Source organism: Pezoporus wallicus, unplaced genomic scaffold (genome assembly GCF_028554395.1).
Source record: "Pezoporus wallicus isolate ANWC-B61680 ecotype Strahan unplaced genomic scaffold, APGP_CSIRO_Pwel_v1 contig_6382, whole genome shotgun sequence".
NCBI classification, from domain to species: domain Eukaryota; kingdom Metazoa; phylum Chordata; class Aves; order Psittaciformes; family Psittacidae; genus Pezoporus; species Pezoporus wallicus.
In genome coordinates this window covers 1,296,225-1,312,802 of record NW_026638015.1, presented here as the reverse complement: position 1 = coordinate 1,312,802, position 16,578 = coordinate 1,296,225, and the positions used below count along the sequence as shown (strand labels likewise).

The 16,578-nt window shown below is 35.6% G+C and overlaps 1 protein-coding gene across 2 annotated transcripts in view; it reads right to left on the bottom strand.

Moving 5' to 3' along the window:
* The window catches only part of FUT8 (fucosyltransferase 8), a 121,981-nt gene that overhangs the window by 2,059 nt on the left and 103,344 nt on the right, over positions 1-16,578 (bottom strand). For both annotated transcript variants that reach the window (XM_057408893.1, XM_057408894.1), the window contains exons 8-10: positions 12,731-12,977; positions 11,332-11,508; positions 3,775-3,925 (exon numbers count right to left, since the gene is read on the bottom strand). In XM_057408893.1, coding sequence (XP_057264876.1) covers positions 3,775-3,925; positions 11,332-11,508; positions 12,731-12,977 — 575 coding nt within the window. The remainder of the gene's footprint in view (positions 1-3,774; positions 3,926-11,331; positions 11,509-12,730; positions 12,978-16,578) is intronic.

Below are 16,578 nucleotides of genomic sequence, written 5' to 3'. Positions count from 1 at the left end.
CAGGGGACTTCAATATGAGGAAGCATTTCAGATTTTTCCTAACTTTCACTCTACATAAATATAGTAAAGCTTGATTTTACTTTTCTCCGTATGAAGACAGGCTGAGGAAGTTGGGGCTGTTCAGCCTGGAGAAGAGAAGGCTGCGTGGAGACCTCATAGCAGCCTTCCAGTATCTGAAGGGGGGCTATAGGGATGCTGGGGAGGGACTCTTCATTAGGGACTGGAGTGACAGGACAAGGGGTAACGGGTTAAAACTGAAACAGGGGAAGTTTAGATTGGATGTAAGGAGGAAATTCTTTCCTGTTAGGGTGGTGAGGCACTGGAATGGGTTGCCCAGGGAGGTTGTGAATGCTCCATCCCTGGCAGTGTTGAAGATCAGGTTGGACGAGGCCTTGGGTGATATGGTTTAGTGTGAGGTGTCCCTGCCCACGGCAGGGGGTTGGAACTGGTTGATCTTAAGGTCCTTTCCAACCCTAACTATTCTATGATTCTATGAAGTTATGGTGAATAGAACTTTGATCAGTCAACAAAGACATATTTGTACCTTCCTATCTTTGCAAGAAGCAGTCGCTTTAAAAAAATGTAATAGGATTTCCTTTTATCCCTCTCCATCTGATCTTTGAAATAACTTTTCAAAAGTACCTTTCAGAACATCAGGCTAAAATTAATTATTTCGAAGTACTTGTTATACTGCATAATATAGAAATAAACTTGATTACCCATACACTGGCAAGAGATTATTTATTTTATAGCTTCTGTGACTGTTTTGATGTTTTCGTCTCTGTGTGTGTGTGTACTTCAGGGGGAGAATACACACACACTGCAGGAGAAATGCTTTTCTGGTGAGTGTCCTGCGTATCTGACATAAAACATACATCTCCTCTCATCTGGGTAACTAAACTGTAAGCTGCTGAGGGCAGCAGGCAAAGAATCCACATGCAGTATTGTAGTTAGAATCAGCCTCCCCTTTTTTATTCACACATGCACTTATTTTGCAGCCTGTATACTTACACGTACAATGACTAATAAATTCTGGAAGGAAATGAGATTATGAAGACAAATATGTCAGGCAGAGGGAGCTACAATTTCATCTGAATGAAGACTGGAGAGACAAAAAAGCTTTTTGTTTTAATGTGCAATTTTAATTCTGCTCCTGCGTTATGATTTGTGTAACTACCATCTGGTTTTTCTATACTTCTCAATTAATATGATTTTGCTGAAATGCAGTGCCAATGTAGGTTGTTTCCCTTGACTTCACATCACTTGATGGGCCTAATTTCTTTTAACAGTATTGTAATGAAATACCTATCCTTAAGCTTCTATCAGTATTCATTTAGTTTTGGTAGCATAATAAGATTTAATACAAGGGACTTCATAAAGCACCTGATTCTATCCACATATACTATAATTTTCTCTTAATACCTCATAATGAAGTTTTGACTCTGTCTGGCAAGGAAAATAAAATGGAAAAAAGTCAGCATGCAATTGATTTATGTGAAGTCCAAAATCACACTGGAAATTAAGACTATATTCTTATCCTTACTTTCTCTTCATGCAGATTGGACAAAAGATACTCATTAACAGCCTCATTTTGCTTACATTCAATGCCAAAGTAATTACCAAATTGTTCATTTCACTGATGAAAGGACAGGGATACTAGTTCAAATGTTAGAGATGAGAGGATCAAGTTTTAAAACCATGAAAGAGAAATCTTTATGAACAGTGGGAAAACTTGCATCAGACCTTAGAAAAGCCCAATGTAGGTCAATCACATTGTTGCCTGACCAGTAAAACTGGTGCTATATGATTTTTGAAGAGTTTGAATTATTAAAGCTGAAGAAATTGCCCAGAATAAATTAAGTAGATGCTCGGACCAAATTCATAGTCCCAGCTATTGAAAGTAACTGTTTAATACAGGATTTCCTAGACTTCAGTAGAACTTAATGCAACTCTGGAAATCCAAATACATCATCCAGCAAACATGTCTAGTGTGAAATGCAGGGAGATGCAGAAGGAGACTGAACTCAAAGATACCATGTACTTCAAAGGTACCCTCAAAGGAGGTTGTACCAGATGACCCCCAGAGGTCCCGATCAACTAGTATCACCTTAACTATGTCAATAAATATGACTCCAACATGTACAATTCAATTTCAATATATTCTGTCCAAGCCATTTGCACCTGTATTTAAACTTTTTTTTTATGTTTATATGGAGTATTCTAGTTAAAGCCAACATTTACCATTTTTAACAGTTATGTGAATATAATAATAGCAGAAAACGTTCTAGATTTCTTGTTTTTACCCAAGACCACGTTGCTCTTCCTGCAGAATATGAACGGTCTCTACACCAATGCATGTGTGGCATGTAAGCTGATAATCACCCCTTTCACTGTGCTATGCATTCAGTGGACATACTTTAGCTGAATCAAGCATTATTATAAAAGTGAATGGCCCCTCACAAGCTTTTCTCAGTGTGGTTTTTTACTTTGGAGTTTATTCATGTCTTGGTCTGACTTAGGCTGCAGTAACCAAAGTATGCTATAAAATGTCATTTTCTTCACAGGGTTTAGCAAACAATGAAAAAAAAATGTACCCACAAGCCTGACTGGGGGATAAGAGGCTTTCCTGTACTTTTCTGTTCGGCTGTCTTCTTGCCATGGTAACGTTATTAAGAATTCTGGCTGTCAGGGTCAATATATCACTTTATCAATCATATAACAATGTTAATATTATGCTTGTTACCTATCAAATTGTCATGGCGGTGCAAGAGACAATTTACATTTGGGTTTGAAGTAAATTTTAACTTTCAGTTTTGTCTTCACCTCCATGTGACTGTGTAATCATGCGCGATCATAATCTATCACTATAGCTGAATGCTTTCCTAACCAAGAGTGTCACCTAAGAGCATATATGACAACAGCAGGTAAAAAAACGCACCCTTTGTTTGATTTCAATCATATTTTGCCATACTTGAATTAGGTGGATCAGCGTATCAGTCCCAAAAAACTGCTTTCCAATCTGAAACCAGCTTTTACAACAGCTTTTCATTATTGAAATTATTATACAACATGACATAATAAACAAGAAAATGCCAACGATTACAATTATATGACTCCATTTTCTAATGGACTCCAACTTGCTTCATCAAACCGCTCAAGAAAGGATATGCTTGTAGGATATAATTATCTGCAACAGGAAGTCTGTACGGATTACAGTGGTCAGAATTCACATTTATGGAGCTGCCACTGCATTGCTAGAAATGTAATAGACTGAAGAGAAATTAAATGTCTGCTTTCTTAATTCTTTTTCATTGTCACAATCAACTAAAGCAACAGCAGACATTTTTGAACAGTAGTGGAGTGCAATGATGTGTAGAAATGGATAGACACAAGTTATATATTAACTTTATGCAAAATTATGAAGCGTTAAACATGTTTAAAATTGGCTTTACTTATTTTAAATGCCTAACTAAGCTGCACAGAAATGGATGGATACCAGTCACACATTAACATTATGCAAAACAAGGAACTCTTCGACATGTTTAATATAATTTCTTGCTCATTTCCAATGTCTTAATTAAGCCAGTAACTTCAGTGGAAAAGTAATCAGCCAGTGCTTACAGTCCTCTAAATGTTCACATACCATACTGAGCCTTTAATTCTTCCCTGAAGTTTTCATGACAGACCACTGAGAATAAGGTAACATGAGCATGAAGAAAACTAAGATTTAGAACTGGTACATATACTCTATATTGTATTTGTATTGCAGTTTACCTGGGATGAAAACGTACAGACCAGGAAGTCTGCCTGCGACAAGAAGTGAATATCCAGAATAACACCTCTTAGGGAATTTTCAGTGTAACGGTTATGAAGTCCTGCTGACCAGGATATGGAGTTATCACTGATAAATTCATAATGTGGATACCTGTGAAAATACAAGTCACGTTAACAGCAAAGTCTTTTGGTTTTTTTAATTTCATTTTTTTCTTAGGAAGCATCATTTATGCTGCAAGATAAGGGTGTTAATTTGTTTTGCGTCTCTGCTTTACAGGGAATGCATTATAATTTTACTGAACACTCTGGAATGTTGCTGCTGCTTCCAAGCATGTCCTCTCTTTATCCAGAAGTCTGTCTGAGACCTGACACTGTAAAAGAAGCGGAAAAATGTCAGGAAGTATACGCCACATTCTGCTAATTTTACTGATTTTTCAATGAAATAAACTCGGGTAACTTAATTTCTCTACTACTAAATAGAATATGGAATTATGTTCTTCCTATACTACATTTTGTTTATTATCATACTCTCTGTTAGACAATGATCATGACACTGTGCAAGAAAACTCCGACACCTGTAAAAGGGATGACAAATCTAGACAAAACCCAACATTACCTTTACCGTTATTAGGACCACATGGAGAAAAATTCTGCAATTTATTAGCCAAAAGAAAATAAATGTAAAAATTCTTGACATATTATAAACAAAATGTTGATACTTTCAGTCAAAATATTTTTATTTGAAATACAAACCCTTGGTTTATTTTCAAAAGAACATTACAAGTTTTTAACAGGAAACAACAAATTTTAAAATAAAATAAGTACTTTTAAAAAGTGTTGAAAAAAAGGATGGTCTTTCTCAAAACATTTGTAATTCCTTTCCTGGGGAACTGAAATCTGAAATAAATTATGAAAAGTAGCAAAAAATAATTAAGTTTTTGGTCAGCCTCCTACCAAAGATAAGTTTTATATGAGAAATTCCAGGTAGGTGTAACAAAGATGATAATTATATTGCTGCTACACAATAATTATATTTCAATCATGAAGTGCAACTCATACGAGTAACTGCCAACTACAAAATTACAACTACAGGGCTAATTATAAAATAATTCAAATAAAATCTATTTTTTAAATATACAACTTCGTACCAATTATAAATCAGTATCTTAGATAAGATAGTAAGGCAGCTAATATTACATTTTTATGAATTAATCACTCATACGCTGTTCAATAAATTAAATAGCATAGAGTAGGCTGTAATGCTGGAGCCACAGTAACTCAGACCTGTAACTATATGCTTCAAAGCTTGACAATTCTATGCTGAATGTAGCTCAAAATAAGGTTTACACTCATGAGTTACCGTAAAGTTACTGAAGTTAGCATGCACTTGTACACCACGCAGTGTGTGCATATACTCTGGACGCACACTAGACATGATTATGACAACCTCTTAAAAGAACATGCCTAGTTTATTCCACTTTAATATCGAAATACAGCAAGTTTCTTTCATTTAACGTTCTCTAGCTGCAACTACCAAATCCAGACATTTAATCTCAAGAGTGAATCAAAAACCCACATGGAAAACTTCCACATTTCAGGAAGAATTTACTTTCTCTTTACAGTGATTTTCACAGAATTTTATGTTCTGTTAAATAATTATGTAAAATACATAGTAATTATGTAAAAATAATAATAATTATTTTATAGTTATGTATGAGCAGAGAAACACCTGCTCTAACAAAAAATCATGGATGTGTGGTAAATTTCCCAAAGATAGGATGACAACTTTAAAGAGCGCATCTGATCATTAATGCCAGGGGAAGTTCATGTCACATTGAAACCAAGACAAAACAAAACAAAAAAAGCAAGGGAAGAGAAGGCGGAAATATTCATCTGGAGTAACTGATTTGACCTCTTTTGAAAAATTATAGAAGTGTATATAAGAAATAGTTTTTTCAGGATTAACTCTATCACAATGATAATTTTCTTTCTTATCTTCGTAGGTCTAAAATTAACATCAATATTTAACCAGCTCTTAAAATACAACAGATGACAACAAAAGATTTGTGATTTAGATTTATTCTATTTCTATTTCCATTGTTTGAATCGTATTAGTATGTTTTTTAAAGAAAAAAGTGCAGGCCAAATGGAAATGTGTCATACTCTACTGTGTAAACCAGTGGAGGAACAGTGACGGGCATCAGTGATGCAAAGGAAGCAACACAAAGAATGTTTAACAGAAGATGTCATTTCTAGGGACAGTGAATATAGTGAAGATATCTGCACACCCCTTTGCAAGTTTGTGGCATAAGGAATACTAGTAAAATACGTAACTTCAGATTTTGAAAATCAGAACCCAGATGCTGAGTAAAGACAAAAGAACCTTTCCTGAAGAATCTGATTTCCTACTAGCAAAAGATCAGTCTAACAACTTGACAAAAGCAGCACACCAAAAATTGTGCCATATTGAATCTGTTCAAAAAACCAAAATACAAACCCAAACCAAAAACCCCCAAACCCAAACAATTATTCACATTTCTTTGCGTGCACTCATTTAATTTTTTTCTCCTTCCTCCTTTTATTCTGCAGTCTTTGAGATGCTTTTAAATTTGGTCTTCAATGACATTTTGTAAAGTTGAGCCAAATTCACTTAACCAACAGTTTCAGAACCCATTTCTTCAAAGCAATGATCCAAGCTTAGCGTTTATTTACTCACATGTTTTAAGTTTTCAAACAAGCACTTTTATGCTGTGCCACTGCTGTGGCACAACTGTTACAGCTGAAACTAGGTCAGCCACACACACATATAGCACATACTGCTATATTCATGCTTAGGAAAAGAGGTTTCTTTTAAACACCCTAAAATGGGAATATAATAGCAGCCATACTCAGTGTGACCAAAGAGTCTTCTAGCCCAGCATCCTGTCTCCAACACAGACTGAAAGCAGAGCTTAAAGAAAAATACAGTAAAAGGCCAAACCTGTGTTCCTCTCATAAGCTTAGCCTTATGTGGCTCACTGACTTCCTGCATCAGGCGAGGTTTAATTTTCCTTCCCACTCACTACAGTGCTTTAGATTCTATTTAAAGCTATTCTTACACAATGACTACAAAGAATAGACAAAATGAAACTTCTAAAGCTCTATAGTTAGGTCTTGCTTCCTTCTATTCCCTTTTCTGGCTGTATCTATATTGTGATTAATGTAATATATATTGTTATAAGCTTTTGGGGATTTTTTTTTTTTGGTAAGCAGAACGCAGACATGATCCTATTACTATGATTCCTGAATGCATTGTAAATGAATAATAAATACTAAGATGTCACATTCTTACTGACAGCATTGCCTAAATACAGTAGGATCCCTTCTAGCTTTCCAAAGAAATTACCCACACACTCTCTTCTATATACAGGAAAGGAAAAGACTGTGAAGATCAAACAAAACAGCATAATGCTGGTTTCTCTGCATCAGACTATATATATGTAGCATATCTCCTCAACATATCTAAGAAAAATATAAATCTAATTCTTCTAAAGCTACCAAATATATTCTTGAAACTCATATTTAGGCCAGAAAGGATTTTTTTGTTTCTTTTTTCCCTTAGGAAAAGGGAAAAAAAAGAAATCAGAACAAGGCAGGGAAGAAAGAGTTTAAAATCTTTCCATCCTGCAGCTACCAGCCCCAGATAAGGATACAAACCAAACACAGTTATGAGACTATTTCAAGTTCCAATTGGTTTTAGAGGCTGATTAACTAGCCGTGTAACTATAGCTTATCTCTACACTGTTTAGCAGGTACAAACCAAGGTGAGTCCCATGCTCCAGCTCTCAATTTGCTGCGACTGGGAAAGTGTCCAGAAGAGGCAATGTAAATTTCCTTCCCTCTAAAGGAAGAGTGTGAGCATGTGTGTAAACAGATAGGGTAAGAAATAATGTGTTTGCTCAGGTCTTGCTCTAAAATGGATTGGAAAATGTATGAGCTGTTCACCAGGCTCAAGAACTTTGAAGCTTTACTGAATTGTAATGTATCAGGAATACTATGATTCGGGGCAGGGAGAGTTACACCAGCTAAAATACAGACAGTACACAGAGAGAAAAGCCATTAACTTGCTATTGTGGAAGTAAATAGTGAAATACTGAGGGGGAAAAAAGCTTTCATAAGTGCTAGAAAAAACAAAACCTCATAAGGGAGGAAAATTACTGCAAAACCATTGAAGAAGCAAAATACATATAACTTGACAGGTAAATATTTTAAAAGGAAGAATGTACTTTGTTGAATTTGAGTGCTTATTTACGTGACAGAGACCTAAACAGATTAAGACATAAACCAGAAAGGTATTAAATACGGTTTCTTAAGAATCTGTGCACATGTTCAACTGCATTATTTTCAATACTTTGCCTTAAAGAGAGATGCTGCGTATGATACAGGCTGGAAACACGTATACTAGAAAGTTAAGAATTTCTATTTAAAAACTATTAAATCAGCCAAAGAACAAGCAAGTCACACCATCCCTAACTTAGATATCACTTAGCTAAGACAAATGCCACAACCTCTCTTTACCAGAAGTTGTCAAATGTTGGCTGACAAAAAGCACAACATGACCTGGCAGTGTGTTCTCACACAACCATGTCCTGGGCTGCACCTGCAGTCCTGCATTCAGCTCTGGGGACCCCAACACAAGAGGGATGTGAACCTGCTCAAGCAAGTCCAGAGGACACGAAGAGAATCAGAGGGCTGAAGCACCTCTGCTATGGAGGCAGGCTGAGAGAGTTGGGCTTGCTCAGCCTAGAGAAGAGAAGGGTCTGGGGAGAACTTAAGAGTAGCTTCCAGTACCTAAAGGGGGCCTACAAGAAGTCTGGAGAGTGACAGGACAAGGAGGAATGGATTCAATCTGACAGAGTGGAGATTTAGTTTAGGCATTAGGCAAAAATTCTTCTCTCTGAGTGTGGTGAAACACTGCACAGGGTGCCCAGAGAAGCTGTGGGTGCCCCATCCCTGGAAGTGTTCAAGGTCAGGTTGGACAGGGCTTGGAACAACCTGGTCTAGTGGAAGGGGATTGGAACTGGATGAGTTTAAGGTCCCTTCCAACCCAAACCATTCTATGATTCTATTAAGGGCTTTAAGCCCATAGTTATTACAGCTGTTGAACTGTCAACCATGCTCCTCTCTAGTCATCCTAATTCTGAAAATAAATTCACTTCTTTCTTTCTTTTGGAAAAGAAAACAAAACCATTGTACATACTGATAGTACTAACTCCACTACCATACTTGCAGTTGGTAGACATCTGACTGCAAGGGAAGTTTCTGGAACTTCAGTCAAAACATTTCTGTTTTCATGACTATGAATAGTTTGAAACACTTCTCTTAATAGAAACAAGCCTGTTCATGTGAATGTTGGCAAAATTTTATTTAAATGCCAACAATGTTTGACAGCCAATCACTCTCATGTATAGACAGATATAATATCTAGCTAGTACTCACTAATATTACAGCACCCAATAATGAATGCAGCATAAGCTACTGTGGTACATTGTGACAGCCGTCTGTGCCAAAGCTTGGTAGTTCAGTGTTACTGGAACTTTTTTTTGTCAGAAGTGTAATCCAATTTGTATTTTTCTTCACAAGAAGAGGATGAAAAGATTCTTTATTCTCAAAACCTGACCTTAACCTGTCTTCAGATGTCTTTAACTGCTGAAACATCAAACTGCATCCTGCCTTCTATGAAATCATGGGAAGTTTCAAATGCCTTCTACTTGATTGCAAGCAACAGTAGGGTGCAAGCAACTGTATGTTTACATAGCTAGCGCATCTCATTATTATTAGCACTAAAGTATACTGTGGTAAGGACTGAAAACTGAACACAAATAAATAAATGCATAAATAAGTTTGCTATAGCAATCTTGAAATCTCTTATATTACAAACAGTAATTAAAGTCGTTTAAGCATAATGTAAATGAATTATTATAACCTCGGTTTTTTATTACCTGTCTTTTCATTGTTCAGATTTGCACTTTCAGATTTGCACTTTAAATGTTATGTTATCATAATTGTTTCTGCTATTGTTCTTGTCTCTACATACACAAAAAAGGAAGGATTAGATTGCCATCATCTGGAGTTGTGTGTATTCATTTAGTTTTTTCAAAACTCCATAATTTTGAACAGCAGCCCTTTGTAGATATGAAAAATAGAAATAGCACAATCAAAACACACAGGCTTGCAACGCTCTACTACAAAATAATATTTTCTGCTTATCTTATGCCCAAACCAATTTGTAATCCAGAATATAATCTTATATATTTTTCCAAGTATGTCTACCAAGAATAAAACAGTTAAAAATATCCTACTTTGGAGTTACCTTCATTTTAAAATTCTAATTTCCTTGCTTTAATAAAAAAAAAAAAAATAAAATTTACGTTCAAGGGAGAAAAAATTTTGGAAACAGAAATAGGTGCTATTCAGTAGACAGAAAAATAAGTAGTACTCAAAAGGAAAATGTGCTAATTTGTGCTCAGTAATGAATACACTTCAATTCAATGGTTCTGATATAGATATCCAAGTTTCCACTGTCGTGGCAATTAGCTTTTGTGAAATTGCTTATGTACCGTAAGCACCATAACCCAAAAAAAGAGACGGAACATTATTCTTGCATATGTACCTACTTTCTTTTACTAAGCAGAAGGTTTTGCCATCTCAGTGGCATCTTGCAAGACATGCAAGGTGTCATTCTTTCCCATAGAATATAACAATGAGATTTTACATGAAAATACAGGCTGCGTTAGCAGTAAATAATTCTACACTGTGCATTTCCAGGTTTGAACAAAGCTATATTTTCTGTGACAAGCTGAGATATCCTATACCTAAGGTAGGTTGTTAAACCCATGTTCTGGAGAGCTAGAAGAGGACAAGAAGCAAATAATGGACAGTGTTACAGATTGAGAATCCCATGTATATTTAAGGACAAACTTTAAAATTATTCAACATGTAAGGTGAAAGTCTTCTAAGTTCACTATATGGGAATCTTTCTGAAAGAGTCATCAAAAAGCTGTCAACCAGCTTACAAAACCTTCTCTGGCAACCTGCTTCAGCAGGGGGTTGGAAGAGATGATGTTAAGGTCCTTTCCAAACCTAACTATTCTATGATTCTATGATCTCCACAGGTCCCTTCCAACTCCAACCATTCTGTGATTCTTTTTAATATCTATGTTCTACAGAAAGTTTGGTGTATTTATTATTTATATTTTTATTTGCCCTTTACAGCATTACAGGTTTGTTTTTAAGTGGTCACAGGTATCTTGCTCAGCTCTTCTGGATTTTTAACGTTAAACTTTGAAAAGCATACTTGCGGGGAAAAAAAATCATCCAAAAGAAAAAGGAATGTCTCAGAGAAAAATCAAAATCACTGGAAGCTGAAATGCAATCTAATATATAAATTATAACCAAAATAAATTAATTGCTTAAAAAAAAAAGGCAAAAAAATCCTAAGAATTGTGCACACAATAGTCAGAAATTGTGAAGCTAACCAGAAGGAACAAACTGTAATACAAACATAGTTCATCTTACTTGGATTTTGCCTCTTGCAACAGTGAAGGGTCATCTGTAGCCAAATACACTCTTTTTTTATCAACATGCATTCTGCGAGCAAGAAGTTCAAACCGTTCCTCAACGTGTACCATATACTCTTCAATGGGATGAAATGCTGCTTCTGTTCCTACTTTGTCTGTCCTTCGAACATGAACACTGCAAAAAGGCAGAAACTTAGAATTCAATTTTCAATAATTCTGAAATTTTAACTTTACATTTCACGTGTGCCCTTCTAGAATGCATATTAAAATGAATCCCTACATAAAACAAGAAAGGATTAGATTCATCGATGTCCATCAAGACACACTGACAACATGAACTTAGCTGTCAGTCTGTTCTTGAAAGCAATATAATACTCTTGTAAGGAAGGCAAAGGGTAACCAAAAGAAAAGAATGAAGGAGAGATAATTATAGCATACAAGGTATTCTGTTTAGGCAGAAGGTTATCTGGTGTCATTAGATAATGCTTCATAAATACAGTCCAAAAGCAAAATAGGAGTATTCGCATCATGGATATATTGTGACAGAAACTGCAACGGAGGGTTTGAATGAAGCAAGTTAAAATGCATCTTCCCCATCTGCTTGAAATCTTACATATCTTCAGTGGTGAAGTGGCTTACTGACTCAATGGTCAAAAGCCAACTAACTCTTGGACAGACCTGTTTTGTACTCCTACAGAAAGAAAGATTAAGCATTGAAGGCAAATTCTGGCAAAGGAAGCAGTGTTTGCAGACTCTAGTAGAGTAACAACAACATTTTTCATGTTATAGGACAGTAAAACCTTTCTTCCACAAGCTGTTTATTGCCTATAGATGCTTTCCTTTCTTCTCCCCATATGGGCCTTTCCAATACATAGTTACTGCTAAGAAACAGCAACAGTGGAAGCCTCAGCAGAAAATGGAAAAGCACATACCATGTTCAGGTGCAGTCAACAATAAAATTAGTTGTGGATTGTGGCATATAAAATGCAGGCTTAGCCTTTTTTCCCCAAATGTAAAGGCTATAGGCCCTTGAACAGAAGACCCAGACAGAAAAGTGTCTGGAATACAAGCTGTAAGGCAATTACATGAATGAAATTCTGTATTACACTACTAGGTATAGAAGGACATTTAAAAAAAACCACAACCAACCAAAAAAACACCCTTCCATTGAGCAATATCAGTCAAAACATAGGTGGACAAGTATGCTGAAGAAATACTTGTAATCAACTTGTATTATGCACAGTTAAAAAATAACAGCTTCATCTAGAAAGCACCCCTTCTCCCCATAAAACGCTAGAGGCTCTTGGGTAACCATCATAAAATAATTTGTCCTGAACACAAAGCACTATATATACATATTAAAGCACAGAGAGTGAAAAAGAAAACTAAATACCCACCCGATCACTGGATGTTTGAAACCAAGTTTCCTTGTGGCTTCCTCTATTTCTTTTTCTAACCAAGGCTGTGGACGTATCAAGTATTTCACAAACTGCGAGACCCACCACACAGCAGGATCCCCATGTACACGAATTAGCCTATCAGCCAGGTCTTCAGGGACAGCCAACGGTAAATAGGGTGGCCGTGGGTGTAAGCTGTCAACAATGGGAAGTTCCACCACCTGAACATCCTTATCATTAGCCTCACCTGTTTAAAAATACATACTAGGATGAGTCAAGGAGTTTATTAATAAGCTTTACCACTGGCAAGTAACATCCCAAACATATCAGCTAAACTATTTTCAAAAGAAGTACCTAACCCTTGCTCTACGTTTTCAAAATAGCATTAAAAAAAATAAATGGATTTACATACAAACTGTATCTGACAATCCACTCCAGTAAAACAAACTTGAAGGTCCTTAATTTTTTACCAGCTTGTTATTAATAAAATATTATAAGAAGTGTTCCTGTTTATGTATTCATGCTTTTTCATATACAACTACATCATCACTTTGTGCTAAGGATGGCTTGGAAAGACTTGTTATCTAAAATGCTTACAATTCAGTTACTTGTTTAAAAAATAAAGAAATATTTTAAGGCATAAGAAATTGTTAAAAAATAACTATACAGTGCTGCTGCAATTTTGAATACACTTTACTGCAGTAAATCTCAGCATTTCAGACATCATTTGGACCACTGAATTAGCTCCTCTACTGACAGAAGAGGAGAAAGGACAGAAAGAGAAAAACAGCCAAGCACTAAACAAGCATGTGATTTACATATAGGTAAGAATTTGTTATATGTTAAATACTAACTGAAGTGGAATATACAGCTGCTTTAGATGGGACTTTCAAGGATCAGTAAACCACTAAACATTTTTTATAAGAGCTCTTACAAATTACATGAACATAAGTGTCTACATAATTGATAATTCAAAGCTAGTTTCCTATACCGCAATAAATTCTAATACATGACAACATGATACAAAGCATTGCAGTTTTGAAATATCAAACATTTCAGGTGAGACTTCTAGTGTTTCTAGTGTTTTTCTTCCAAAAGCGTATTTTCATTGTCTGCAGTGTTTACTGGCAAAGATAGCTAGCTGTCTGTTCAGTGCTCACCAGCCACGACAGTAACCTGTTTTAAATATCTGCAAATGAAGCTCATATAAGTTTTGATTACCAGTTAAACCTAAAGAATGAAAAATTCAATCCAGTGCAAGGACAATGATTCTTACCTTAAGAACAGTTAAAAATCCCTAAGGTTAAAACATGCACTAAAAATAATTTCAATATAGTTATGGCAAAGTCCTAGAAATTTGACAAGCATATGCTGCAGTCATACATTGCCAGAATACTACATTAACACCAGTGAGCCTACTGAACTAGTCAGATTTCATCAGTAACTCTCTAAGAAATGGCTGTTTAAATAAGGAATGTTTGCTGTGATCTGGAATATTTTCAATTAATTTTTAATAGATTTGGAATATCTGTCCTCACAGCTGTATCTATATGTTGATGTTTCATCACTGCACTATATAACACTGCAAAGGGATCTTTTAGAATAATTTCCCATAGAATATGTACTGCAGGTATGGATGATACTTTTTCATTCAAGAAGCCAATTCGTATTTTTACCATCTATTATACTGCACTTACAGGAAAAGACTTAGTAAAAACCCATAAACTTAGTAAAAATACTGAGCGTTTAAGTTTTCTTATAATAAGATGGATAATATTTTATCAGCATTTCTTAAGAAAGCCGCAATTAAGAAAAGCACCCTGAAACCAGAAAGTGCTAAATCTGGTGTAGGTCTCAAGTATTAGTCAGAAGTCTAGTGACTAAAGAAACATTCAGCTTGAGTATTGTATGAAAGAATGCTAGGAAGGAAAGAAAACCCAACTGTTACAGCTGAAACCAGGACAAGGTTCCATCCTTTTTATACTTTCACCCTCAACTGAGAGTGGGGGAAGGAACAAGATGGTAAAAGAAGCAAGAGCAATCTTAGCCAAGAAAAGAAAAAAAGACTCCAAGCCTAAATTAGAGGAAGAAATTTGCTGCAATTCTGAGAAGAAAAAGCAGAGATGCAAAGGTGCATATAAAAAGATGAATTTTTATCAAGTCTGGTATTACTAGCAATTTCTTAAACTTCATTCTATCACTGGAAAAATATGTTGTGTGAAAACAGCCATTTGGAAAGTCTTGCCGTTGATGAAGCTGATCGAGGGACCTAATCTGCTATTTGGCATTCTGGCCCTGAAAAGCACCCTATACATAGATCCATACTATTTAAAGGATAAGACTGTGCACCCAAAAATTTCCATAGGCTGTCTTAAGAAAACAAGATTGGCCAGCAATAACTAGAAAAGCTCTTAGCATACAGCAAACTAGACTGAAATATACCAAAATCACAAGAATACCAAAGAAGACTGTGGAGGAGGGAGAACAAACCAAACCAAACCAAACATTTTAGCTTTCAACTGTATGTGATACATTGTTTGAATACTAATGAAGCTGCAATACTTGCTGTGAATCAAAATCAGGAACAAACAAAATATATTTCATTGAGAAAAAACAAATAATTTGGTTATGTAAAATTACCTACCAGGTCAAGTGTTAATGAGTGCACTTTGAGATATGAAAAGCTACTTTCTGAGAAGGAACTGAAAACATCATATGCTTACTTCACAGAGGAGATTAAGAGTTTCTTACTACACAGTAAGAGACCCAACATGGGGACTGTTACTGAAAGTATGGGTTACAAATAGTAAGTCATAAAATGAAATATTCACAAATACAGATCAAAGAATGTGCTGTTAATGCAACTAAAAACTATGCAATGGTTACAGAAGCCCCTCGTGCTTCGGAACTTTTGCCTGTTATTGTTGACAAATAGTTCTGACACACACAGTGTTATGTTGAAAATATGTATATAATTAAAAAAAAACCAACCAAACAACTATCAGTATGGTCATTGCTATTTTCAACAATGTTCTATTATGTTATCAGTTAATATAAAATTAGAAGACGGCAAAGGGTGTAAGCACTTAATCCAAACATACAAACTTCTGACAAAGCATAGCAATATGACACCACTGCTGAGAACATCTGTGCAAGCAATTGTGCAGATGTGTGAATAATCCTAGGAAACTTTCTCACAACTTTCCAGCCTTTTTTACCTTTATTATTGTCCTGAAGAACAAAGAAAAAAAACTCTGTTAGTCTTCACTCACTTTAAAAGGTATGAGCTAGCAGATTCAGTAAAAGGAAAACTTAACAGCAACTGTTTGCTTTTGTACTGGACAAAACCAGTGAAGAGTGACTCTCTAGTAACCTGATGGAGTAAACAACCCGCTGCAACAGCCACATAGGCAAGTGACAGCTTTCTTATCCTACTGATCTTTTTTCAGTGTTCACTTTAAGATTCCTACTAGGCAATGATCTTGTCCTATTTTCAACAGATAGAGTTTAAAAAACTTTCATGGAAATCCTGGCTAGCAGGGTATTGGTTTAGTTACTCAGAAATAAGCTGTAATCAAAACCAATGATACATTCGATACTCAAACCTCAGGTCAGATTGATGGGCAAAAACATTAAGTCACCTTTTTGACTGATACGAAATGTAGCTGTTCAACTGAAGATAATGAAGTTGGGTTAAAAATACAGAATGATCTTTTTCTCCAGACATTTCTTCAGTTTTTAGCTATGTATTCTCTAAATTTTAAAACAGTTCAGTTCTTACACTGCATTTTGTTAAATAATAGATAAGCCATAGAAGGTACTAATCCATGCTAATACTTGTACCTCTT